At 54.8% G+C, this 25265-nt stretch overlaps 1 protein-coding gene across 1 annotated transcript in view; it reads left to right on the top strand.

Moving 5' to 3' along the window:
• EPHA8 (EPH receptor A8) overlaps nucleotides 1-19113 on the top strand; it is a 51520-nt gene extending 32407 nt beyond the window's left edge. The window contains exons 4-17 of the mRNA XM_037381879.1: nucleotides 3091-3246; nucleotides 4094-4429; nucleotides 7137-7261; nucleotides 7440-7602; nucleotides 8080-8176; nucleotides 8822-8889; nucleotides 9421-9546; nucleotides 10394-10579; nucleotides 11203-11264; nucleotides 11649-11858; nucleotides 14231-14380; nucleotides 15598-15788; nucleotides 16185-16340; nucleotides 17727-19113. Of these exons, the coding sequence (XP_037237776.1) occupies nucleotides 3091-3246; nucleotides 4094-4429; nucleotides 7137-7261; nucleotides 7440-7602; nucleotides 8080-8176; nucleotides 8822-8889; nucleotides 9421-9546; nucleotides 10394-10579; nucleotides 11203-11264; nucleotides 11649-11858; nucleotides 14231-14380; nucleotides 15598-15788; nucleotides 16185-16340; nucleotides 17727-17841 (2141 nt within the window). The 3' untranslated portion in view covers nucleotides 17842-19113. The remainder of the gene's footprint in view (nucleotides 1-3090; nucleotides 3247-4093; nucleotides 4430-7136; nucleotides 7262-7439; nucleotides 7603-8079; nucleotides 8177-8821; nucleotides 8890-9420; nucleotides 9547-10393; nucleotides 10580-11202; nucleotides 11265-11648; nucleotides 11859-14230; nucleotides 14381-15597; nucleotides 15789-16184; nucleotides 16341-17726) is intronic.
• The last annotated feature ends 6152 nt before the right edge of the window (nucleotides 19114-25265 follow it).

Genomic DNA, 25265 nt, shown 5'->3' with positions numbered 1-25265 from the left:
TTCTGCACCTCCCTGGTGGGCAGCTTCAGATTTTGGTGGCTTCAGTGTGTGCTTACAGCCATGGCTCTGGAGCCCTGTAAATTTTAGACCTGGTGCATTTCACTGAATTTTTCTTGCTGGCCACTTCTCTTCTGCTTTGCTTTTACCACAGCTAACCCAGGAGGTCCTGGTCTTCCACGTGTCACTGGCCTGGCACGAGAGAGCTCAATCCAGAGCAGGACATGCCTGTCATTCTCTACTGCAGGGATTTCATCTCTTGTGCAGGTTCCAGGCTGGTGCCCTCTCCCATGCCTGCTTTGCACGTGTGTCCTTCTTCCATCCAAAGCAAGCACTGAGACACACAGAGGTGTCTGACCCCATCCAGAGCGGTGCCTGCCCCAGCCCCAGTTGCTCTCCCACCTCCTCACATGCTCAGCTGTCCAGGTGCCAGGAGGTAGTTCCCAACAGCTCTGACCTGGTGCACATATTCACCTATAGCTTGTCATTTAGGATGATTTTCCCCCTGAATGCATCTAAAATAATTGTGAATCATTGCTACAGGTAATTAATGATGTTTGGGGTTTTTTTACAGCATTAAATGCTAAGTGATAACAGTTGCTGGGTGCAAATCTGCTGCGCTTCGTGTTCTCATCCTTCCTGCTGGCCTGTCTCTTCATACCTGATGTAGCACTGATTTCTCTGCCCTTGATTAAATATTAGGAGAGGGGGGGGAACCACTCCAGGTGTCTTTTGAATCAGGAGTCCCTGGTTGCCGCAGGGATAGAGATGATGGGGGTTTGCAGGTCCGAGGGGCATTGGCAGAGGTTGAAGGCAGCAGATCCTGACATGCACGCTGCCCAGCACGGACCGTGGGGCTTTCTCATTGCTTGCTTCCCATCTGGTAGACTGTGCTCATGCTGCATTTTCATCCTTTTCCACAGGGAAAAGCTGGGAACTTTTCTTTCTTAAAGATTTGCTGGTTCCGCCCACCCCCCCCCCCCCCCCCCCAGCTAGCTACCTCCCAGATTTGTCCCCACCTGAGAACAGGGTGTGCCAGCACTCATCTCAGCCTTACACCCCAAACCAAGGGGTGGAACACTGGAGGGTGTTGCAGTGTTAGGCAGAGGGCACCTGGTAACGGCAGAGCATCCCTGCTTCTCTTGACGTGTGGCATCATGAGGACCAGTCAGCACCAGGGTTTAGCAAATGTCCCAGGCTGTCCTTGGTGCAGCTGGCTGGGGACAGCACACCCCCTCTCCCAGCTCTGTCTTTCCTCTGTTCTTTCCTCTTCTGCTGCCTCTGAGGAGGTGAAAGGAGTCGAGAGAGCTGGGGAGCAAAGCCAGCCCCAGGCCGCTGCAATTTCCTTGTGAGTCCCATCTGCCTTCCCTCGCATCCCCATGTCTGGGCATTTCTGCTCCTTGCTCTGATGCCCTTTGGGAAGTGGAGAAGCAGGAATTTAGGAACAAACTCTGGAACTTCTGGAGGAACAAACTCTGGAACTGCTGGCCTTTGCTTTTTCCAGCCTGCTGTACCAAAATGTGAGACCAGTCCACGATACCAGCATCTCTGGCACATGCAGCACGCGTACATCCCTCTGCTGGTATTGCTTCCCTGACTTTAAAGTAGCCTTTGGTGCAAAACTGCCCCAGAAACTGGTGACAGGGTCTGAAGAGGGACTAGCAAGCCATCAGGGATGTGTGTGGCTGGAGCACTGCCTTCAGCTGCCATTGCTGGTCAGCAGCTTAGTTATAAAGAGGCTGTTGTATCACTGTGTACGTTGGTAGCAGTCAGTCTGGGGAGATCAGTGGCAAGGAAAGGGAGTGTTATTAATAAGAAAACAAATCAGCACCTAGAAGCAGAACAGACAGCACAGAGGGACCCAGACCACCAGGGATACTGGATCACAAACAAAACTCTTCTACATGTTTGGAAGAAAAATTGAGGCTGTATGTAGAGCTGGCCACTGGGGGTAAAGACAGGAAAATGAAGGTATTACTACCTCAGCAGGGAAAAACAGAAATGAGTCAGAGCCAGAAATAATGCTTGAATCACTGGAACTGGTCCTAGAAGTAGTTGATGAATACGGGGACCCAGACAGAGCCTGTTTTTCCTTACTTGGAATCAAAATCTGCAAAAGAGGACAGATCCTTCCACCCCCAGACAGATACCTGACATGCCACATGTCACTCTTGAGCTAATCGATTTGCCTAACGCGAGATGAGTTGTTTGTGTGACAAATGAATCACCCGCGGGGCTGCTGGGAGAAGTGGGGGTAGGATGGAGCAGACTGATGCAAGCCCTGGCGTGGGATGAGCGGCTGCTCCTGCCACACAGCCCCCAGCACCAGGAGGAGGGGAAGAAACTGAAGGCGGGTTGTGTTGGTTGTGTTGGTTGTGTTGCTGGAAAAAAAACTCAGGCTGGCTGGTTTGGTCTTGCTGTCCCTCCACCGAGAGCAAACAGCACGCATTTTCCTTTGGTTTGTGCAAGGAAATGTGTTGCTTTGTGCAGCAGCAGCACACCGAGGGGGGTTGCAGGGGGACCTGCACCATGTCCCAAGTGTTTTAATTCTTCAAGTTGCCCATGTGGGTGCCCTTGGGTGTCTGGGCGCACCCAGCATGTGTAGCATGGTGACCACTGTGAGGTGAGGACTGTGCTGTAAATTTGCCCAGTAAATGATGGTTCTTAGAAGAGTTTACAAGGTGATTTCCAGTGCTGCCTGGTTTGAGCTTCCAAGCGTTCTCTGCCCTGGGCCAGAGGGGTGGCTGCAGGAGGGAGAGCTCTGGGCACCGATCAAGGAAAGCACCTCAAGCTTTGCAGCCAGCTCACAAAAAGCAGAAACAACCAAGTCTGCTTGTGAAACAGTGGAGAACAGGTACCAGCATGGCAAGAAGTACAGCCTGGGGGAGAGACAAAAGCAGTTTTCACAGAGCCCGGTTTCCAGCTGGACAGCTGGAGGGGGGCTCACCCAGCACTGGGGGGAGGGCTGGCTCCCATGCTCTGGGATGGGGGTGAGAGCGGGGTGCAGCTTTGTGCTGGCGGGGTCTGCCAGGCCATGGCATGCACCTCATCCAGGCGCATCCCTCTGACCTCTGCCCCTTCCCTCCTCTGCAGCCTGCCAGCTGGGATTCTACAAGTCAGCCCCTGGGGACCAGCTCTGTGCAAAGTGCCCCTTGCACAGCCACTCGGAGAGCCGGGCAGCCCGCGTGTGCCGCTGCGACAGCAGCTTCTACAGGGCGGTGCAGGACCCCCCCTCAGCCGCCTGCACGCGTGAGTACCCCCGCTGCCCAGGTCTGTGCTGTGGTGGGGCAGGCATCATGTTCTGACCCAGCAGATGCTCCCTGGCAGAGAGCAGCATGCACCATTGCCTCTGTGCACACTGCCCCGTGCACTGCAGCAGCCTTTCAACCCCAGGACACCCTTTGGCACATGGGATGGGACCCTCTTAGCTGCACTCCCCCACTGCCCTCTGTCTCATCCTCAGGTGTTGCTGTGCTCTCTGTTGCTGTGGGGGAACAGTGGCACCAGGGTTTGTCATATGGGTTCTGCTCAGCCCTCTGCAATATGCTGCTCTGAGGGGCATCCCCAGAGGAGTCCTCTCTGTACTGGGTCCAGCAGGGCAGAAAGGTGTGGGGCTGCTAGCTGAAACCAGGGTGAAAGACAGGTCAGCAACATCTGACTTGTGTTTCCCTAGGGGATATCCACCCCGGATTGCTAATCTCCCCAGGAGATGCGGGTTTACCCTTCCCTTCAGATGAGCAGGTCCTGTCCTCCACTGTCCAGCCCATCATACACCTTGGCTCTTCCCCCAAAATCTTCATGCATCGCCATCGCTTCCTGCTTCCCCCAGACAAACACCAGCTCTTGCCTGCCTGGCATTTGGCATCCTGATCCAGAGCATCTTACCTCCATGACATTTCACCCTGAGACCCGTCTGTGTCTTTGCTGTCTTCTCTTTGGAGCATTTTCCCCTCTGGGCAGCCCTGTGCTCCCTGTAGCATCATACATACGCGCAGGTACATGCTGCCCAAGATGCATCTCCCCATGGGTCCTCACCCTACCAGTCCTGATACCTTCAGCAGCCCCCGCTCTGCCTGACCCTCTGCTTCTTTTCCAGGCCCCCCCTCTGCTCCCGTCAACCTGATCTCCAGTGTAAACGGCACCTCGGTGACACTGGAGTGGGGCCCACCCCTGGACAAGGGGGGACGCGCTGATATCGTGTACAACGTGGTCTGCAGGCGCTGTGCGGGGGACGCTGGCCAGTGCGAGGCGTGTGGCAGTGGGATCCGCTTTTTGCCCCAGCAGATGAGCCTGGTGCAGGGAGCACTGACGGTCACCAACCTCCTGGCCCACACCAACTACTCCTTTTGGGTGGAGGCTGTCAACGGTGTCTCTGACCTCAGCCTGGAGTCCCGGAGAGCTGCAGTTGCCAACATCACGACAAACCAGGCAGGTAGGAGGAGCAGACACCCCCCCTCAGGCTTTGCCTGCACGGGTGTTGCTGATGTAGCTCCGACATTGCCCCAGCCAGTATCTGCAGGAGCCACAACCTGCCCTAGCAGCCAAGGGCTGGTTTGGTGATGGGCATGAGACACCCACGAGGGCTGACCCCTGTCCTCTCTGCTGATGAAGGTAGGTTCAGGGAGCTGGGTTGGGTTGGAGACAAGCTACTGCCCAAGGCAACCCTTACCCTTCTCTGGTTCACCGTTGCTCGTCATCCTTTTCTTCCACTTCAGCCTGTAACTGCTGGCGGAGGCTCCTTTTCTGTAGGAGACGGGGGACACAGAGAACACTTGTTTATTGACAGGAACACTAAACAGAACACGAATCTTTCAGGCTCTTCCTTCAGCCTTCTGTCCCTTTCCAAGGGGCCAAGCCATAGTTCATCCTCTGCTCTTAACTTGTAGAGGAATTATAGGGGAATGAAGGCAGGTTAATTAACATTGATAATATACAGCTGTGGGCTGGCTTCAGGGGCGGTGGGTTGGCTGACGTGGATAAGGTGCTGCTGTGGCTGGTTCCTGCTAAGTAGTTAAATAGCTCTGAAGGGCATGGAGGAGGACCTCTGGATGGAGAGAGGCCTGGAGGAAGCAGCGGGAGGAGAGTGAGAGCCAGCCCTGGGTGGAGGAGAGACAAGGAGAAGGATGCAGCAGAGGCAAGAAGCAGGGTGGACTGGCCTGAAGAGGATGAAGAAACAGCACGAGCAGTAGATGACCTTGTGAAACCTTGTGGGGCATTGGTGGCTGTGCTAGGGCAAGGTGTGCTAACTAGTTATTGAAGTTAACCTGGGATGTGATGGTAAAAGCCTTGTTGCAGCCTACTAGTTTGCTAGTGCTGCGACATTAACTCACCCTGATGCCAGGCCCTGGCAAGTGACAGCAATTTTTGCTGGGAAAAGTCTCTCCTGTGCACATCTCATCTTTGCAAATCCCTTGCTGTGAAATGCTCTCTCCTAGGAGGTACCTCTGAGCAATGCTCTAGCCCAGCTGGGCTAGGACCTCGCTCCAGGGTCATCTGGGCATCTCCCCATTGCAGAGCCCAGCCAAGCCCCTTTCCATGGAGCGTGCTGCGTGGGCAGAGGGGACAGGGCAGGGCCTGACCCTCCTTGTTAATCCTCCCCATTGGAAATGAGCCCACAGGAGCCCCTTGTGATGCTGAGCCCCTTCTGCTCTCATAGCAGTGGTGCCAGCAGGAGAAACCTGGGAGCCTCGCTGGGTTAGCTCATGGCTGGCAGGAGAACAAGGCCCTTTTGTTCCTAGTGCCTGCCCATAGTGCTCCTTCAGCCCTCTCCAAACAGCTCAGTCCCACTGGCTTCCCTCCTGCATGAGTCCTCCTAGCGCTGACAAGCAGCATCAGCCTGGTGCCTTGAAGGGGGATGCTCTCGGGAAGGGCTGAATATTCTCATTTCAACCTCTCTGGTGGAAAGTGGATGCTGGGCAGTGAAACCAGCGGGGCTGGGAAGTTAGTAGTGACTGAAGTTCAGATGCTGTGCCTGCATGGTGCTCCAGCTGCTGCCCACCACAGAGCATCGCTGCCCACCAGAAGGGGCTGAGGGAGACCAACAGTACTGCACAGGGTGGCTTGCCCATGCTGGGTGCTGGTTGCTATTGTGTGTCCCCCCCAGCCCCAGGTGGCTGAGCGGGGCAGGAGTGGCCGAAGCAGAGATGCCCTGGGGCTGTTTGGAGAGGTGGGGTTGCATGTGCCCATGGGGTTTTGCTGATTCCCACCATCCCACCCTGACCCAGCTCTCTGACGTCCTGTGTCCCAACAGTGATTTCTGCTTCTCAGAGGAGCCAGCCCAAAGATGAACAGAGCTGAAAGTGCTACCTTTCAGTCCTGGGTGCCCTGCTGCTGCTGCAGCCTCTGTGCTACTCCGATGACACCCCTGAGCTGCAGCCACGGCAGATGGCAGCTCCGTCTTCCCCAAAGCTGCCACATACCCTTTTTCACCCAGCAGTTAGGGTCACAGGTGGTGCCTGAACCCTCTCCATGAGTTCATGGTTATGGAGATGGGTCTCCATGAGGACCCAGTGGCTGTGCCTGGCCATTGCAGCATCCACCACACATCCTAGGGTCCTTCCAGGAGGGATTTTTCCAGCAGGAAAAAAGGCCATTGAGCTGGCTCCCCCAGCTGCAACAGCTCCAGTTCAGGAATGGCAGGTAAAGACTGATTCACAGGCTCCCAACTCAGGCCCAGGTAGATGACAAGTATCTCAGGGCAGGAGACCACCCCCAGGGCACCTTTAGACTGATGCTCAGTCCCTGATCACCCCTCTGGGCAATTACCCTCTCTCCCCCTTACCCAGGTGGTGCAGGGGGGTCAGGGTCTTTCTGGGGTCTCTACAGCCTCCTTTCTGGCTCTGGATCAAAGCCTGTCCCCTCCTGCCTATGCTGGGACAGTGCCCTCCTCTTTAATCTCCTCAGTGCCTGCTCGCTCCATGGGAAAGAGATTGAGGCAACTGAAGCGAATAAAATCTGTTTGCAAGCCCCTTTACAGCACTCATCTCCACATGGCTTTAATTAAAACAGAAACATGGTCTAAACCAGGGGTCCTGCCTGGGGCTCCAGCTCCTCCCTTCCCTGCTGCTGTGTCCTGCTGCTCCCACCCATGCAGGACCCCCGCCAGCAGGCACCTAACACTCTGCTGTCTGCATCCCCAGCCCCGTCCCAGGTGGTGGTGGTCCACCAGGAGAGCACGGGCCAGAACAGCGTCACCTTGCTGTGGCAAGAGCCAGACCAGCCCAATGGCATCATCCTGGAGTATGAGATCAAGTACTATGAGAAGGTAACGCTGAGCTGAGTGCCGCAGAGCGGTCCCAGCGTGGCAGATTTAGATGGGGGCATGATGGTTTAAATCCTGCTGGTACAATTGCTGCTATCAGCCAGCACAAAGGACCATTTTGGAAGACTGTGGTTGCTGTGCTGATGCAGCAAGGTTTTTTTGGTGGTGTTTTTTTCCTCAGGACAAGGAAATGCAGAGCTATTCGACACTGAAATCCAAGGGCACCACTGCCACCATCTCTGGGCTCAAGCCTGCAACCCGCTACATTTTCCAGGTTCGGGCTCGCACTTCTGCTGGCTGCGGGAGGTTCAGTCAGACTGTGGAGGTGGAAACGGGGAAGCCAGGTGAGTGTGTGCAGCTGTGGGATGTGGGAAGTGTGGGGTAGGGAGCATGGGGGTGGTGATGCCCTTCTCCCTGGCCGTTGTTCTTCTGCCACACAGGGAGTGAGGCTGGAGGCATGTCTCCTGCAGTTTCAGCCTGCAGGGCTTGCTTGGCCTTGCCCTCCTGAGATGTGCTAATACATTAGAAAGAAGAGGGAGGAAGGACATAGCAGTTAGGGCAGAAAAGACTGAAGAAGAGGTCCTGAGGCTCCAGGCTCCTCTGTGCACTGGTTTGCTGTATCACCATGGCTTTCCCAGATCTGTGCTTGGTTTCCCTGTGTGTAAACGGTCCCTGTACACTAGGAGAGCCCAAAAGCTAGGCTGGATGGGGGATGGCACTTTATCTTTGAAGACCATGACCCCACCAGGGTAGGGAAGTTCCTGAGCTCAGCAAAGTGCTCCCTACTCCAGCTCTCCTCGTTCCTATCCTGCTTCTTCCAGTCTCTCTCCGGTACGACACAATGACAATCGTCTGGATCTGCCTGACACTCATCACTGGCCTTGTTGCGTTGTTGGTGGTCCTGATCTGCAAGAAGAGGTAAGTGTTTTCTGGAGGTCAGGGCAGCTTGTCACCAAGTGGGGCAGGAGGGATGGGAGAGCTTGGGTGCAACTTTTCTCCTCTCAGTTTGCCCAGAGTATCCGTAGGTCAGGGGTTAAGAAGCAACCAAGAGACTTTGTTTAGGGGTCACCCTGCCTCCACTTTCCCTGAGGCAAAGCCAATCTCCAGACCTTCCCTTAATGCCACCAGGCTGAATAGCAGTAGTGACACCAACAGTGATAGCCATAGCAATACCAGTACCAGCACAAGGGCTGACTGGATGGGCTAGGGGGAGTAGAGACAGCTCTTCTCCATCAAAAAGAGCCAAGAGGGACTGTGTGTGCTACATCTCAGCATGGCTGAGCCAGGCATGTGGAGCACACATGCCATTGCCCAGAGCAGACCGAAGGGCTGCAGCTTTTAGAGCTGCCAAGCCTTGGAGAGCACCTGGAAAGTATCTTGCTCCAGGCCAAAGTGTCTGTCCAGCAAGATGCGGGGATGCAGCTGGTGGAGGACCAGGTGTTAGCTCCAGCTCCTCCTGGGCTGCCTACAGCCCTGCATGCACCGCCTTCCACCCTGCTTTTGGGTTGCTTGTGAGAGTGAGGGATGGGCACACCTCTTCTGACCCTTGTGTCCCCATGGCAGGCACTGTGGGTACAGCAAAGCTTTCCAGGACTCCGATGAGGAGAAGATGCATTATCAGAATGGGCAAGGTAGGAACCCCCCTGCTGCTGCTCCTGGGGTGTGAGGGATCTCAGCCCTGTGGATGGACAGGGACCTCCTGGCACTGCTGTGGTTTCCAGAGGTGAGGGGCTTGACCACTGCCTGCTTCTGGGGATGCGTCTAGGAGAGCTGAGCAGGAGCTCTGATCCCAGGGGCAGCCTGGTAATGGGGTTGAAGGGTTGTACAGCGTGAGATAAGACTGTGGCAGGTTCCTCCCAGACACCAGCAGGCCTGAAGAGTAGAAAATTCATCACAGGTGAGGGGTGGGAGCAGGGGGGTGATGCTGAGGGACAATCACATGGAGGAGACCTGGGTAGCCATGTCCTGGCCTGCTCTGAGGACACTACTATGCCAAAGAGCACCTTAGATTTCCTTGGAGCTGCAGCCTCTGTGGCTCCTCAGCATGTCAACCCAAGAAGTCCTGCCCCTGCCCATCCTCTGCCCAGCTGCTGGGTGCCCCTACTTGTCAGCAAGGCTGCTTGAAAGAGCTTACCTCCTCTCTCCCTTTTGAAACCCGGCAGTGAAATTCCCCGAGTCCAAGTTCTATGTGGATCCCCACACATACGAGGACCCCTGCCAAGCCGTGCATGAGTTCACCCGTGAAATCGAGGCCTCCCGGATCAAGATTGAGAAGGTCATTGGGTCTGGTGAGTCCCTGGGCCAGGCTGCCTCTTTGCATCTGCTCAGGGCAATTCATGGCCCGAGGTTGTGCCGTCCTCATGGCTCACTGGGACCGTAGCAGGCTGTGCAGCACTGGCACAGCGTTCCACCAGGGCTTCAGCTGCTCCTTATCCTTCTGAGGTCAAACTCATGGAGACACTGGGATTTTTTTAGGTTTTTGGATTGGGTTTTTTTTTGGTGCATGAAATAAACTCTTTGGAGGCAGCCTGGTGCAGAGGGTTGCTGTCAGCCAGCGTGGCACTGACAGCTCAGGCTGACACAGCAGATGGCTCAGCCTGTCCTGCATGGGTGCTCCAACGTGCCCACCCTGCTTGGAAAGCTCAGAGCAAGTGGCTGGGGTGACAAGATGCAAATGGAATTCTAAGGAAAAATGGTAAATTTTCAGAACAAAAGGGATTTTTGCATAGGAGCAGGGACTTGCAGGGAAGCACAGGGCAGAGACAGAGCAGGAACTTCACCAGCAGCACCCCAAGGGCTTACCCCTGAGCAGCATTAGGAAGCGTGGCTGAGAGACATCCCTGCTGCTTTAAGAGACTCCCAAATTTGTTCATTAAAAGTGGTAAAGCGAGGGCCACTATAATCACCACTCTAGGCCCACCGCCTTCAGTAAAAGGCAGCAGAGAACTGGTTTCTGCTATTTCTGCCCAGTTCCCAGACATGGCACGAGTACTTTCTGTACTCGGAGAGCCCAGGAATCCTGAGGGGCTGGAGCATGCTGTGAGCATCCCAGCAGACTGGGTGATCCCTGGTGCTGGTGAGTCAGCGCAAGAAGCTGAGGAGCTCCCCATGCCCTCATCTTCCCTTGCCTTGCAGGGGAGTCGGGAGAGGTGTGCTACGGCCGCCTGAAGCTGCCGGGGAAGAGGGAGATTCCCGTAGCCATCAAGGCACTGAAAGCAGGCTACACGGAGAAGCAGAGACGGGACTTCCTGAGCGAAGCCAGCATCATGGCACAGTTCGACCATCCCAACGTCATCCACCTGGAGGGGGTGGTGACCAGGAGTATGTGGCTGGCAGGGATGGGATGCTACGGTGGGGCAGAACTGGGCAGCATCTCCCTGTGGGCACCCTGGGAGACGGGGGTCAGGGCTCACTTTGGGTGCGCTCCATCCTTCAGCTGCCCTGGTTGCTGGGTCATCAGATGTCCATTTAGCCAGGGTCACCTCCATCCCACCCCCTCGCCTTCTCTTACAGGACAAACTTTCCACGTGGCAGTTCCCCACCTTGCTCCGCATTGTGCCCCAGGTCAGGTTCATCAGTTTAGGAGATGTCCTACCCATTAGCATTTATTTTAAAGGCTGTCTGTATTAAATCATTACTTGAAGTCTTCCTCCAAAAAGGCACATTCTGATGCAAAGCGGTATGCTAATGGCATGCAGATTTCAGCAGGATAATGAAGCTGACCTAGCCACATCAATAGCACTTGGAGGGAGGGGTAAGCTTCAGGTTTATTGCCACATCCCCACTGTTGTCCCTGTCCTGCATGGTGCAGGGGTGAGACGGCTCTGCAGGGCTGCGGGAGATCCACAGGCCTGGATTCATGTCTCTCCAAGCAAAAGCCTGGCACTGGGCTTCCCGGAGGAAGGTGACTTCTCTGCTAACTTGACCTCCCTTGTCTTCTGCAGGCAAATTGGTAATGATTGTTACTGAATACATGGAGAACGGCTCGCTAGACACCTTCCTCAGGGTAAGGAGCTCTTTTGTATTTTTATTCATTGCACATCCCCCTGGGCTATGTGGCTGGAGGAGAGGCTGGTTCCTGCTTCTCAGCCTCACGGCCACTGCAACCCCTGCACCGGAGTGTGTGCTCAGGGCTGTCACCTCTCCAGCATCCAGGGCATCTCAGCCAGCTCCCCAGCGTGGCACTGCAAAGGCAGGGACACCTGCCTGAGTGACATGTCCGAGGCACTGGGAGGGCTGGAAGGGGGCTGGGGAGGCAGAAGAGTGGGGCTGTGGTTAGAGGAGGTACTAAGCCAAAGACGAGAGGTACCAGGGCATTAGTTTAACAAAGGCAGCATTTCTAGGATGCTGGTGGAAACCACAAATGAACTCTGGGTTATTTTCTTTCTAGAAACGTGATGGGCAGTTTACCATCATCCAGCTGGTGGGCATGTTGCGTGGCATCGGAGCGGGTATGAGGTACCTGTCTGACCTGGGCTATGTGCACCGGGACCTGGCTGCCCGCAACATCCTGGTGAACAGCAACCTGGTCTGCAAAGTGTCTGATTTTGGCCTCTCACGCATCCTGGAGGATGACCCCGATGCCGCGTACACCACCACGGTGCGTGGCTCCTAGCATTGCAGTCTTGGTGACCCTTACTGATAGTGACTGTGGTGGGAGAGTCGGACACTGTCAAGCTAGGCAGGGCAGGAATGGAGCTAGTCACCTTGCTGTTGATACCTGAACCAAGAGCATGAACACAAAGAGCTTCTGAGCCTTCATGCATTGTCCTTCATGCAAGGACATCCCAACGCTGAAGTGTGAAGTAAAAATAAGAGAAGCAGGGCAGGAGAGCAGGGAGCTCATCAAACCTCCCCAGCCAACACCTCCCGTGGGCACGCATGGCCCACTGCACAGGGATGCTCCCACGTCCCCGTTGGAGCCCTTCCCTAGACTGTGTAGCTCCATCCATGTCTTCAGTTGTCCTAGGGCCGTTGGGCAGTAGGTGGGTGTTACAATACGCTCCCCAGTGGTGTGGCCACACACTAGTTTTTCCATATGACTTTTCCTCATTCAGAGGTGTGGAAAGGGCAGCAATTGGCTTTGCAACGTAAGCAATTTTGGTTTAATGTAGAATACTTTCATCTGTGAAGCCATTTTAAGATTTTTCTGGATAACCTGGCAGCCTTAGAGCTTGGTGTGCTCATCCACTGGAGGTCCTCAGAGGCAAAATGAGGGAATGTTCTCTTTTTGCTCCTCTCTGGCCATGAAAGGCATTAGTGTGCTCCACAGGCACACCTCTGGCTGGGAAAATGTGGTGGATAGATGATTCCTGATGCAGGCCAGTTTGAAGCTGCAGCTGAGGAGTCTGAGCATCATTTTTCAGAAGGACCGAGGCTAGAGAAGCAGAAAGAGCTTCAGGTTGCTTTGCAGTAGCTGATGGCAATGCAGAGCATGGCCCAAAGTGGTTGCAGCTCTGAGGGATGAGTGCACAGTGGCCCATCCTGAAGAACATGGCCTTCAGCTCTTGGCTTGACTTCAGCAAAGTGGAAAGTGAGCCAAAAAGAGTCCTGTGTGTCTTTGCATTCAGCTGCTCCCTTTGGTATCTCAAGAAATCACTTGATATTCCAGATCCTTTAATTTTGGGGAAGGTTCCTGCTGCTTGGTTCAAGTACAGCATCTTCCACATCTTGGCTTTGGGACTCCCAGAGGAATGGTAAGAAGGGGCCCAAGGTCAGCTAGGGCTTGCTGATGTCGAAGCAGCCCATCTCCCTGTCTGTGGCCTACAGACACACACATAGTCTGCCCTTCGTCCCACCGAGCCAGCCTCTGAGCTTTCCCTAATCTGAGTTTTTTCCCACTCTTTGTGCACAAGTTTCCAGGGACAGTATGTCGGTGGCCACACTGGGTCAGGAAGGTGACCTGAGTGACCAGAGCTCATGTATTAACCTACCTGCTGACCCTTTTCAATCCTGCCCAGTTTCCAGGGATGCTGTCTCATGTCCCCCCTATGAGGGCAAGCAGGAAGGTCACTAGAGGATGGAGCAGCCACCAGGAATGTCACAAACAGAGTCTTTGAGACATCTTGGCACAGTGAAACCCACCAGAGCTGGTTGCTTGGAGGAAGACTAGGTGCAGTGTGGACAGATCTGAAGCTCAAGGGTGCAGCGACAGGATCAAGAGCATGAGATCTCTGGTGAGGTCTCAGGGTATCCTGAAAATGAGGGTACTTTCTTGTTCAGAAACTTGTGATAAGATGGTATCCTGTGTTCCACCTCTGCTGTCCTCGACCTGCTCAGGGTATTACTTCCCCACAGGACACATCATTCATCTTCAGTCCCCATCAAGGAGTGTGCCAGAGCAGGCAGGACTCGGGGGGAGGCAACTTTCCCTAGACAGGAATACCTGAAAGCTCTTCCCAGGCACATCGTGCTTACCCTAGCTGGTCTGGGAAACACACCCTACACCACAACTTCCCTCTTCAGAGGGCTGGCAACTACATTTCCAGCTTAAACGTATCCATAGCCTATATATTTCTGGTTTTTGTCAGCATGGTCCTTTAATTGAACAAGTCCTCCTGTTCAGTGCTTGCCTGCCAGAGTGGTAATGGACAGGGAGCACATGCCATCACTCTCCTTGTCTGCTCAAGTCAGGCTCTCTGCTTGTGCTCTGTGCTGTTGCAGTCTAGTAGCCCTCGGTCCCACTTCATCACTTTGAATTCCTCTCTCTTCAACACCGAGGGCCAGAGGCGTGCATGAAGATGACCTTGCAAAACAGCACAGCTTTCTCCTTGCTTTACTGGAATCACCTTGAAGTCATCCTTCAGGTACACCTCTAGGCATATCTTGTGCAAACTGCCTCCTCAGTCCTTTCCAGAAGATGCCATCCCAGTGTATCACTTGTCCAACATGCTGTCCCAGCTGCAGAGAGGTAGGGGTGCCCGAGCCCTGCATGCTCTGAGCCTCCACTGTCGCTCACTTTTTTTTTTTTAGGGGGGGAAGATCCCCATTCGTTGGACGGCTCCGGAGGCCATCGCGTACCGCAAGTTCTCCTCGGCCAGCGATGTGTGGAGCTACGGCATCGTCATGTGGGAGGTGCTGGCTTACGGCGAGCGCCCATACTGGAACATGACCAACCGCGACGTGAGTGGATGCGGGGCAGCATGGTGGCAAGCCTGCCTCTCCTCCTGCCCGCCCCCAGGCCAGCCTAGCGGGGGGGTGGGTGGGAAAAAGGGACCCCGAGAGCAGCCCTTGCCTCTCCTCACATCCCCGCAGCGCTGTGCACGGTGTGCTTGTCCCCTCCGTGGGGACATCAGTGCCCATCACCTCGCTGCGCAGCCTTTCCCCTTGCAGCGCTGCGGCTCCTCCTGGCTGTAGGCACTGTGGATCTCCCCATCCCTGCCTGCTGCTCGGTACAAGCCTTTCTGCTGGCTGGAGAGCTTCAGCACTTGGTGTGTCACCTTTCTCCTTCCCTGGAAGGGGTCAGGGCTGCCCTGGGATCACAGCAGGCTGGCTGCATTAGCCTGCCAGTCCCTTCTGCACCCAGTGCTGCCGGTCCATCCCTCCCACTGCCCAGGGGAGGCTGCTGAGACCTCCAGGCTTCACCACCCAGCAGCAGGCTTTGGGCTTGTCAGAGTTATGTGGAGTCACCTCAAGAGTAGCATAAAAGCTGCAGGAAAATGTAGGTTATATTCCTGGCTACAATGGGAGCAAAATTTCCAAAAGGAGGCAATAAAATTAGTATTTTGACTCTGCAGAACCACAGGGCTCCCTCTTTTTTTTTTTTTTTTCTTTTTTTTTCTCTTTTTTTTTTTTTCCTGCCTACAGGGACTATAAGTCTGTCTGCCTTCTCCCTGCTCTGGGAGTCCAGAGAGTCCCTTCTCTCCCTAGTGTTTTTATGATTTTAGAAAGTGGCTTTTGTGACAGCAGGGCAGGGACGCAGTGGCTTACACCTCCTCCTCTGCATGGTCCCTTCGAGCAGGGCTCCCTCCAGCCTTGCTGGTGACAAGCCCTGGCTGTAGAACAACCGAAGGCGAGTGCAGCTCTCGTGGCTTGTCTGTTGGAGGAAAGCTCAGTATTTTAGACCTGTTGGACCACTCACTAATAAATCTGCTGCCATAGCAGTGATTTCTTGTATGTGCGTGGTATCCAGTCTGCTTCTGGCTCTGCACAGAGACTGCTCAAAGCTCGCTGGCAGTTCACATGTCATTTAGCATGAATCTTGTGTACGACCCCCCGTGCTTCCCCATCTGATGGCCCCAGCAGCTCATGCACCAGGAATCTGCCCTGTGTGCCACCGTCTGGGGTGCTGGGAGCCGGGTGAGGGTGCAGCTCCACTTCGGTGTGTGGCTTCCTTCCAGGTCATTAATTCGGTGGAGGAAGGCTACCGCCTGCCTGCCCCCATGGGCTGCCCCACGACACTGCACCAGCTCATGCTGGATTGCTGGCAGAAGGACCGCAGTGAGAGGCCACGCTTCTCCCAGATTGTCGGCATCCTGGACAAGCTGATCCGCAACCCAGACAACTTGAAGTGCACAGCCACTGTGAACCGGTAAGGGCTGCCTGAGCTGCCACAATGAGCAGGGGTTGACAGCTGGTGCTGGGCACAGCGCGTGGGCTGCAGCAAACGTGGATATTCTTATCCAGCTCTAGCAGCAGTGGCTTCCCCTGCGACCATGGACATGCGTAGGGCCCATGGGTGCAGGTCATCGGGGGCATTGGGACTCATTCTGCACTTTCCTGCCTTGCTCCCACTGTGGCATCCCCACGCCAGGGTCTGGTCAATACGTGCAGCAGTGCCCATGCAGTGATGTGCCTGCCTTCACCAGCCTGCCAGGGCTCTGTCCTGCCCTCAGCTGCAGGCCCACAGGCTCTTGGAGGTGGGCTTCCCAACCTGGCCACCTAGGACTGATACCTCCTGGTCTAACCCCTTCTGTCCTGCTCCCAGGTTTACCCAAACACGCCTTGAGAGGGGTCTCCTTGACCTGGCCAGCTGTCTGACGGTGGAGGACTGGCTGGACTCCATCCGGCTGGGGCACTACCGGGAAAACTTTGCCATGGCAGGGTACTCCTCCCTGGGCATGGTGATGCGCATGGACATCGAGTGAGTACCAGAGAACACACAGCATCGGTTGGGTTGCCCTGCACCGCCCCACTAGCCCCAAAGAGTGACCGTCCTGCCTTGGCTTGCTCGATCTAGTTGGTCCCTGAAGCCAGAGACACAGCCCTTAGCAAATGATGTTGAGACCTGGGATGATGTCCAAGGCTGTGCTGACCTCTGGGAGAAAGTGGAGTTGTACTGAGAGGGTGTGAGTACCAAGTCACCTTTGGTGCTCTGTGGTGGCTCTCCAATGTCATCATAGGTTCCTAGGTAATTCAGGTTGCAAGATGCTTCAGGAGGCTGTGTAATCCAACCTCCAGATCAAAGCAAGGTCAGATATGAGGTTGCCATCTCCTTGCACTTCTCACCTTTGTGTCCCCTGAAAAAGGCATGCCTGGACCAGAGCGTGGCTGCGCCATACGGGGCAGCTTCTCTGGGATCACTGGGAAACTACCAGAGCTGGGGGCACCTCAGAGTTTCTTCAGACCCCAGTGTGCTGGACTGGCTCCCTGCTCAGTGCAGCTGGGCAGGGAGGCTCCGTCCAGGGCTGTGGTGTGAGTAGAAGGTCACAGCCAAGTGACTAAGGCTGGGTTAAGTAAGGAGAGCTGGGGAAGACGTGTCCCATGACCCCTCCTGCTCTGCCACCTGTCTAGGGCATCACCAAAGTGGCTGATGCTTCAAGTGGTACCAGAAAAGATGGCAACTGTACCTGCTCTTACTCTGGGCTTACATTCCCCATCCCTTGGTGTTAGCATCAGTGCCAGGGCTGGCACCAACCTTTTCTACCTATGAGGAGACTTGTTCCCTGTGAAAAGGCATGGAGCTGCCGGACAGTTCCAGTGACGGTGTGTGCCTTGGCTGAGGTGCAGCAGGTAGAGAAGGAGCCTGTGAAAGAGAAGATGGAGAGATGTAGGCTGTCATGTGCATTGATCGGGTGCTGTACTTGGGGCCGTTGCTGTGGGATTGAGCTGATCTTGATCCTTGTTTCTCATGCACATCAGGGAAGCTTTTGAGTGGGGAAGGCTCATCATCCATCCGTCTTTCTGACTGGGTTATCTGAGGACATCTCGCTAAAACTGAATCCAATTTCAGAGAATCGATCTTGTCACCTACTAGCCTGTCAGTGATCCTCCCCCTGCTCCCCCCAGGGCTATCACAGCAGCTGTGTCAGGAGGATGTGCCCAAGGGAATGGCAGCCTCTCTGTCCCTGGCAGGATGCTCCTGGACCTCAGCAGCAGCAGCCTTGTGCTGATGGGCAAGCAGAGAGGAGCCAGGCATGAGGTCCTGGGCTGGTCCATGGGGTGCGCACACACCGGGAGCAGCACTGTCCCTCCGGGACCCGGCACAGGTACGGTCTGTGGGGTGTCTGACAGTGTCTTTGTTCTCCAGGGACGTTCGGAGTCTGGGCATCACTATGATGGGCCACCAGAAGAAGATCTTGAGCAGCATCCAGGCCATGAGATCTCAGCTGCTGAACACAAATGGCCCCAGGAGGCATCTCTGATCATCAGCTTCGAGGACCCGCATCGGGCATTCCTTAACACTTACCCTGGCAAAGGGGGAGCAGGGTGGTGAGCAGGAAAAGGGGCACCAGACCAGGACCTGGAGCCCTGCCAGCATCTCTTTGATTTCAGTAACAGTGGAAACACAGCTTTCGAGATACCTCGATGGTCCTGCTGCCTCCTTCCCCCATCTGAAGGGGGGAGCAGCTTTCCAAGTGGTCTAGGGACAGGTCATGCCTCTCTCCATCCTCTACCATGTCCCTGTGGGACTGGGGGTCCCCACACAACTATGCAGGACAGGTGGTAACCCCTTCAGCCAGCAGGATGGCCCCAGCTGCACCTGCAGCTGGAGGGGTATCAGATGCAACAGCAATACCAGGAGCAGTGGGAGTGGGTTTGCCATGGCACGCAGCTCCTTTGGATCTGACAGCTGGGCAGTTTGTTGGATCTCTGAACTGAGGAGGGCTCCACAGGCTGCCACACAGCAGAGACAGCCCTGCTCCCAGTGCCTCCCAGTTCCAGTGTACTCCAGCCTGGACCTCCTGAACTGCACCAGCCTGCAAGTGACTTCATGGTCCACCTCTACCAAGCCCAGGAAGGCAGGGGACAGAGTACAAGGTGGCAGTGCCAGGAACAGCTGGCTCTGCATGCAGAGGAGACTTCCCCAGCATGGAGGAGAGTTGGCCAGTGTCTGCTATCTGGAGCCTCCAGAAGCCCCAGGGTGCTGCAGGAGGCTATCCACCTCCTGAAGCCACCAGCACCGCTCCTCTTGGATCCACCACCGCATCCCAGGGCAGCTCAGGCATGGCCACAAGCTCGGGTTTCTCCCCCAGCAGAGCAACCATCCTGGCATCTCCCAAAGCTGTACCAGAGCAGAGGGGAGTGGGAGAGTCTGCTTCCATCTCACGTGATGGAGGGACAGAGAGACTTCTGCCCAACTCTGTGTTCTTATATTGCCCTAGAGAAACCCAAGAGCTGTCCCATTACCATGCTATCTGCCTATGCCCAGGGCTGCCATGTCATCTGTAGAGGGGTCCTGAGCAGCATTTCCAGCTGCAGTCACACAGCTCTATGTCTGGGGACGGGGGCTCTAGGTAAAGAGGAACTTCAGCACTACCCAGCTGGTGAGCCTCGTGACTGGGAGGTTGGCCTTTCCTCCAAAGCTCTCCTCTCCTCCATAGGAGCATCTTTTTTTGGTAGCCTGGTGCAGAGCAGTGGCCTCCAAAGCCTTGTGGAGCTGGTCTGAGAGGCTGAGCTGGCTGCAGAGATGCAGATGTGCCGGGAGGGGGGGGGGGGGGGGGGGGGCAGGCTGTGGGCTGGGAAGGTTTCTTTTGGGTGTAAATACAGTTTTCTATGGGTTTGGGAACTGTTTGACTGAAATATGATATTAAGTACACAAAAAAGGTCTCAAAGCACAGAAGCCTCAGCTGTGGGGCTGAACTCACTGCAAAAAAAAAAAATCTGCTGGGAGCGTGGCTGAGGGGGGACGCTGCTGGAGAAGAAGTGCCGGAGGTGAGCCACGCTGACTGCCAGGGACCAGCCTGGCCCACAGCATCCTGTACTTAGCACTGGCACAGTAAATCCAGCATCACTCAAATGCAGGTACTGGTAGGATCTGGCCTGAGGTCTGTTCCTCCCAGTGTTGTTTGGGCACGAGGGGTGGGGTGGGGGGAGGGTTAAAGCCATTTCTCAGCTGCAATAATCCAGGCTAAACTGGCCTTTCCGGGGCTGGCTTAGCTTTCCTTTCAGGGTGCTTATGTCCTGATGGATTCTTTGACTGTGGCGGGCACTTTACTTCTTCCTATGGAAGCTTTTTGTAACGGGGGACAGATGCAATGTGTTGTTTAATTTGTATTGCACCCTGCGTCCTGCACACAGACCCGTTACACCCCCCCTGCAGCCAGCATCATGATGGAGCTCAGCCCAAGCCCTTCAGCACAGGATGGGGGGTGCTGGCCATGGCCTCTCTTCCAGCATTTGGGACTCTCCGGAGGGTGAGTCCATCATGGACGTGGGGAGAGCAGAGGTCAGGCTAGTGTCCACAAAGTCCTTGGGGTTTGCTGGGCAACCCTGGTAACACAGGCTGCAGGGTCCGTGGTCGGGAGCTGCCCGATGGCCACTTGCCACGTGGTTCATGAGTCAGATCCTGCAGCTGGGGGGTCCTTGGGCTGCTCTCAGCTGCAGGGATGGTGGGGCAGAGTTTGCCTTTTATGTTCAGAGTGTGCACCTCCTCCTGGACAATAAAACTCCTTCTTCCCATGGGCCATCTCCTTGCCTGTTACTGTCGCTGTGCTGCGCAGAGCTGCTTTGCCACATGCAGAGGGCATGGGGGCCTCCACGGCTGCTTCAGAGGCACAGGGGGGCTAGCAGTGGGGTGCCCAGCTAGCCACCACTTTCCTCCACTCCAGAAAGCCTCCCACATGTGAAGGATGATCCACATGGGGAGCAGGAGTGTGTGCGATGGGTCCACAGGTGCAGGGAAGGGCTTGCAGGGTCCCTGGGAGGGGGAGGTTGCTGTGCTGCAGGCTGGGAGAAGCCTCTCCAAAACCATCAAGTCATGGCTGTGTAGGAGCACCTCAAGCAGGAGATCATGCAAGCACAAGGTATTTTGCTTGCAGAGGCTCCTCTGAACCTTGGGGGTCTCCTGCAGGTTTTCCCAGACCCAATCTTACCCTCTCCTGGAAACTCAGGAATCTTTTTTTAAAAAAGAAAAATACCCAAGTGAAACCTCAGTCCTCATGCCCTGAAGTCTGAGCTGAAGTATCTTGTAGGTGAGTTTGCAAAACCCTTCTTGTGGGCATTGAGCTGTGGCTCCAGCTGCCTTCCAGTGAAGGAATAACCAGCCTCTGAATCGCAGGGACAAAGACAACACTAGCACTTGCAGGGAAGAAGCGTATTTTTCTTGCCATAGGAAACTAAAAGGGCATCACAGCACAGGGTAGGGTTGGCTCTATCCGTCTCACTGCCTCCTCACCTGTCCCCAGCCTTTGCAGCGGCATCAGGGATGGAGGTGGCCGTCCCCAGGCAATGCAGCCACACTCCACGTCCCCGCTGTGGAGAAAGGCCAGCCTGGCCCATCCAGGGTGCTGTGCAGCCCTGTCCTCCCAGTCCCCCCAGTCCTCCTTGTGCCAGCTGCCTACGTGCTATCCAGTTATCCTGCCAGAGCATCCTTCCTCCCAGTCCCCCCTTTTGCCGTTCTCCCCAGTGACCCATTGCCCACAGCACAGGCCCCCAGACTGGGCAAGCTGCTGCTGGGCAGTCTCCCCAGCACTGAGGACTGAGCTCACAAGCCTTGATCTCCACATTCCCCCTTACATTTCCTAGCCTGCTATTTACCTTTCCTGTCACTGCCACCAGTACCATGGCCGCAGGATGCCTGTGGCTTCTCCTGTTGCTCCTGAGGTGTCCTGTCATAGACCCTTCTCCTTTGCCCATCACCCACCCAAACACATCCTTAGGATCGTGGTCCAGCTTTCTAGTTTGCTGGAGCCTTTATCTGCCAGAGATTTCACAAAATATGGTTGGAAGGGACCTCTAAAGGTCACCTCACTCCGCTCCGTTGCGTGCACGTCCAGTGCACGCAGGTTCTGCTCAGACGCTTGCCTCTCAGGTGGACAGGGACAGCAACCATGTCACATCTCAGTCACAGTCCGTTGCTGGCACCAGGCATAGTGGGACAGCCTGGGAATGCTGGGATGTGTCAGTGTTCACCGAGAACTCACATTTTGTTAATTTATTTCAGTTATGAATAAAGCCGGCATCCGCACTGTGCAAAATGTACGAAGTTTTCTTACATGCCTCAGTCCCAAAGCGAACACTCGATCTATGGAAGGGTGGATGCTGCTGGTGCCTGGCTCCTTCCCCAGGTATGGCCAGGGACAGATGCTGTCAGCTAGGCTGGTGTGCATTGCTCCGTGTGGGCGAGGACCCGTGTTCCACCGCTACTACAGCATCACTTTGTGAAAGACTGTGAAGCTTCAGCCCAGGGTATCACCCCGCTCTCACAACCACCAGCAAGACAAGGCATGGTCGTGTCATTTTTAACACATCATTTCTTCCCCCTCTGGAAAAGATGAATGACCATGAAACGGCAGCCCTGGCAAAGGCCAGTCGTTGCGGGTTCCTCTCCAGGACAAAGAGCCATGTCTCCAGACCTTGTGCGCTGCTCCGAGTTCCCAACACTGAACTCCACCGCAGGCGGTAGGTGTCTGGTCCGGCCCTGGGGACAGGGCTGACACCTGGGGATCCTGATGGCTCAGAGAGGAACTGGCTCGGCAGCAAATCCCTTGTGGAGAAGACTTAGGGAACTTGTCCGGGGGAAGGAGCTGGTCAAGAGGCAAAGTCCTCCATCCAAGGAGAGGTGATGGAATCTCTGGCTTACGTATGACAGCAAGTAACCCCCTTCCATCTATCAAAATAGCCCTCGGGCTTTTCACACTTCCTTAAATGTCCCCCAAGAGACTTTAATTCCAGCTTACATGGTTGCAAGCTGGTCTTTCCCTAGTAGAACAGCTTTTCTTTTCTAGTCACACCCAATATTACCCCAAGCTACAAATAAGTCATCTCCGAAGCATTTCATTTACAGCTGTCTAGGCCAAATTCGGCTGTGTCATTAGCAAAAGAGGCTCTGCAAGCTTTGTGTGCCTGGAGGTGGCAGTCTGGACTTGCAGAGCACCTGCAGAGCCCTGCATGGAGCCACCCGCCTCAGCTCCGCACCCACACTCAGTTTGTGCCAACTTTAGGCAGGTTTGCAGGGGTCAGATGCGCTCCGTGGATGGTGTTAACAGATGGTGAACTCTGCTTCGTATTTACTGATATGATTCCTGTCTGATCACATACCAGCTTAGTCTGCCAAGGCAGGCTGTATTCCCAAACCACCTTCTCTCTCTGCTTTTAGCACAGTCATTTAGCATCATGTCCAAGCAAATTACTCAGGATAATCTGATGTAAGATAGAAGTATCACCCACAGCTGCTGTTTTAACCCTTGGAAGGGTTACGGGTTAGGTTCTGCAAGGGTTTTGAAGTCTTCAATAGGTCACGCCTTGGAAAGCACCGTCAAGGAGTGAGATAGCAGCAGGGTTTATCCCAGGATGAAGGGAGGCTGACAGAGCGCCTGCTGTGCCATCAGGCCAGGGTCTCCCCAGCTGGAGTGAGCTGGGCTTTGGCGGGGATGAGTCAGGACCACTCATCCACAGTTTCTGATAAAGCAGAAGTGAGCCTGGCTTCTGCTGCAGGGGCTGGAAGCATGGGATGGGCTTCGGAGAAGAAGCGCAGGTCTCAGATTAGGAGGTCTCCCTCTGAGCAGTCACCTGCTGTGCTGAGTGGGAAAACGAGGAAAGGAATGGCCCTTCATTACTCGTCTTGTGAAAGCGCCTTCCTCTCTCAATCGGGTGTAAAAGGGAACCTGGACTGATCAGCCTGATTAACCTCCAGTGACATGACGTGTATCCCACCCCTGTGCCCAGGGGAGTCCCACCAGCCCATGGAATGCAACCTAAAGCATCTCACCCAGAGGGGAGTGCCAGGGGATCCCCAGACACACACAGCCCAGGCCCTCAGAGATCTGTGACCCACCCCACCACCCCCCACGTAGTTGGGGGGGGGGGGCGGGGAGCGGTTTTGCTGTGCAGCACGTGAGCAGGTTGCTTAGATTCTGTACTTTCAGCAGTTTATGGGTCCTTCATCCAGCAACCGAGGCACAATTACATCTGCTCTTCTGAGCAGGCTGTCAGATACCCACAATATCCAGAAAAACAACAGAGCCTTTTCTGGATGAAAACTCCTGGCAGCTGTGCCTTGGGAAATCCCAGCGCACAGTTGCTGCATCTCCTGCTTATGCTGGTCCTTCTGGAAGGGAATTGCAGACCACCTGCAAGTGCCAGAAAGATTTCTGCATGCAAAGCTGGCGACACTTCCCCTACACACCATGCTGCTTATTCTTGGAAGTGAAAAAAAGCAAGATTCTTCTTATTGAGTTAAAAAAGGCTAAGGCATTGCACACCACACAGAAAACTTGTGAAAAGGGTGAAGACGTTGAAACCTGTTGATCTACACTCAGCCACAGCACATTAGAGATTTTCATTTTGCTGATGGTGAAAGAAGGTGAAATTGTTCCCAGGCACTCAGTGATGTCTTCCTGACCTCAGAGTCTTTAACTCATATAGATTTCTTCTTACTCATCCTATGTCTCATTTCCTCCCCGCAGCCTATGTCTCATTTCCTCCCCGCCTTCCCATCTTCCCCTGATAAAGCTGTCCTGAAGAGTGGCCCTTGTAGGGAGCGGGCAGTGGGATGGAGAGCGTGGGAGAAGTGGCATTTGGTGGATAATGTGTCCTTCCCAAACACAGAGCGGGGTGCGAACTGACGGACTGTATCGAGGAGGAGAGGCGAGGGTGTGCAGTGCAGAGGTGCTGAGTGGTGGGTGGTCTTTGTGCCTGGACAGGAGCTGAGGGAGTGTGGAGCAACAAAGGCAGTTTGGACGGACCTGCATTGGTGCACTGATAGGGCATGAGCTTGGGAACCAATGTGTGCTGCAACACGGGCAGGGCATGCTCCAGGCACCGGGAGAGCTGCCATCCCAGTGCGGAGGAGACGGAGACACGGGAAGCCCCGGAGAGGCAGGAGCAGCAGGCTTACACCCTCCGACCCCATCCCACATGGATACGCAGCAGGGAGGGGTGAAACCCCATCTCATGCTAGGCTCCTCTAAACCTGTTATCAAAAGATGAGGTTCCTTATTACAATTTCTTTATTTCTCTCACATTCAGAGCTGCCAGTGAAGGGTCAGCAGCACTTACGAAATTTTCAATTCTCGCAGGTTTTGAATTTACATGTTTTTTTCTGTGTCTGAGCTGGAAGAAGATTATGAATAAAAGATTAAAATTGGAGGTCTCCAATCATTTAAGAGCAATGCAATGAGCATTTATTCCAGGGACGAGTGTGAGCCAAACACTGCTGCATGCATACCAAAAATTAGCAGCAAACTTCAAACAGGGCCCAAACAAAAGGCTGTGCTCTTTGATGTGACTCTCTGCTGGGGTGCAGCAAGGAGTGAACTTGGGGAGCTGAAAACCTCTGGGCTCTGCAGGGTCTCGGGAGCAGAGCAGCAGCCTCCTTGACTCCAGATGCTCCAGAGGACAGATGAATCCCACTGGCTCCATCAACGCTTCCCCATCACTGAGCCCTGCTGAGAGGCGATAACATCATACAGGAGCATCTTGTGCGAGTGATGGGGCTTTTTAAGACAGAATGGAGGGGTGGGTGGTGGGAAAGGGAGGGGGGTAGAACAGATTTGAGTGAACTAGTATGTGGCTGAGAGACTTGGGAAGAGCTGTGGCAGGAGGAGGAACTGGGATGAGCTGAGGAGCACAGGGAAGCTAAGGTGGGTCTGAGTGGGATGGGAGCTAAAATAAGAGGCCAGTGCAA

The sequence above is a fragment of the Falco rusticolus genome, chromosome 3 (assembly GCF_015220075.1).
Source record: "Falco rusticolus isolate bFalRus1 chromosome 3, bFalRus1.pri, whole genome shotgun sequence".
Lineage (NCBI taxonomy): Eukaryota > Metazoa > Chordata > Aves > Falconiformes > Falconidae > Falco > Falco rusticolus.
Note: the sequence above shows the minus strand (reverse complement) of the source record. Positions and strands in the feature narration are given on the sequence as shown.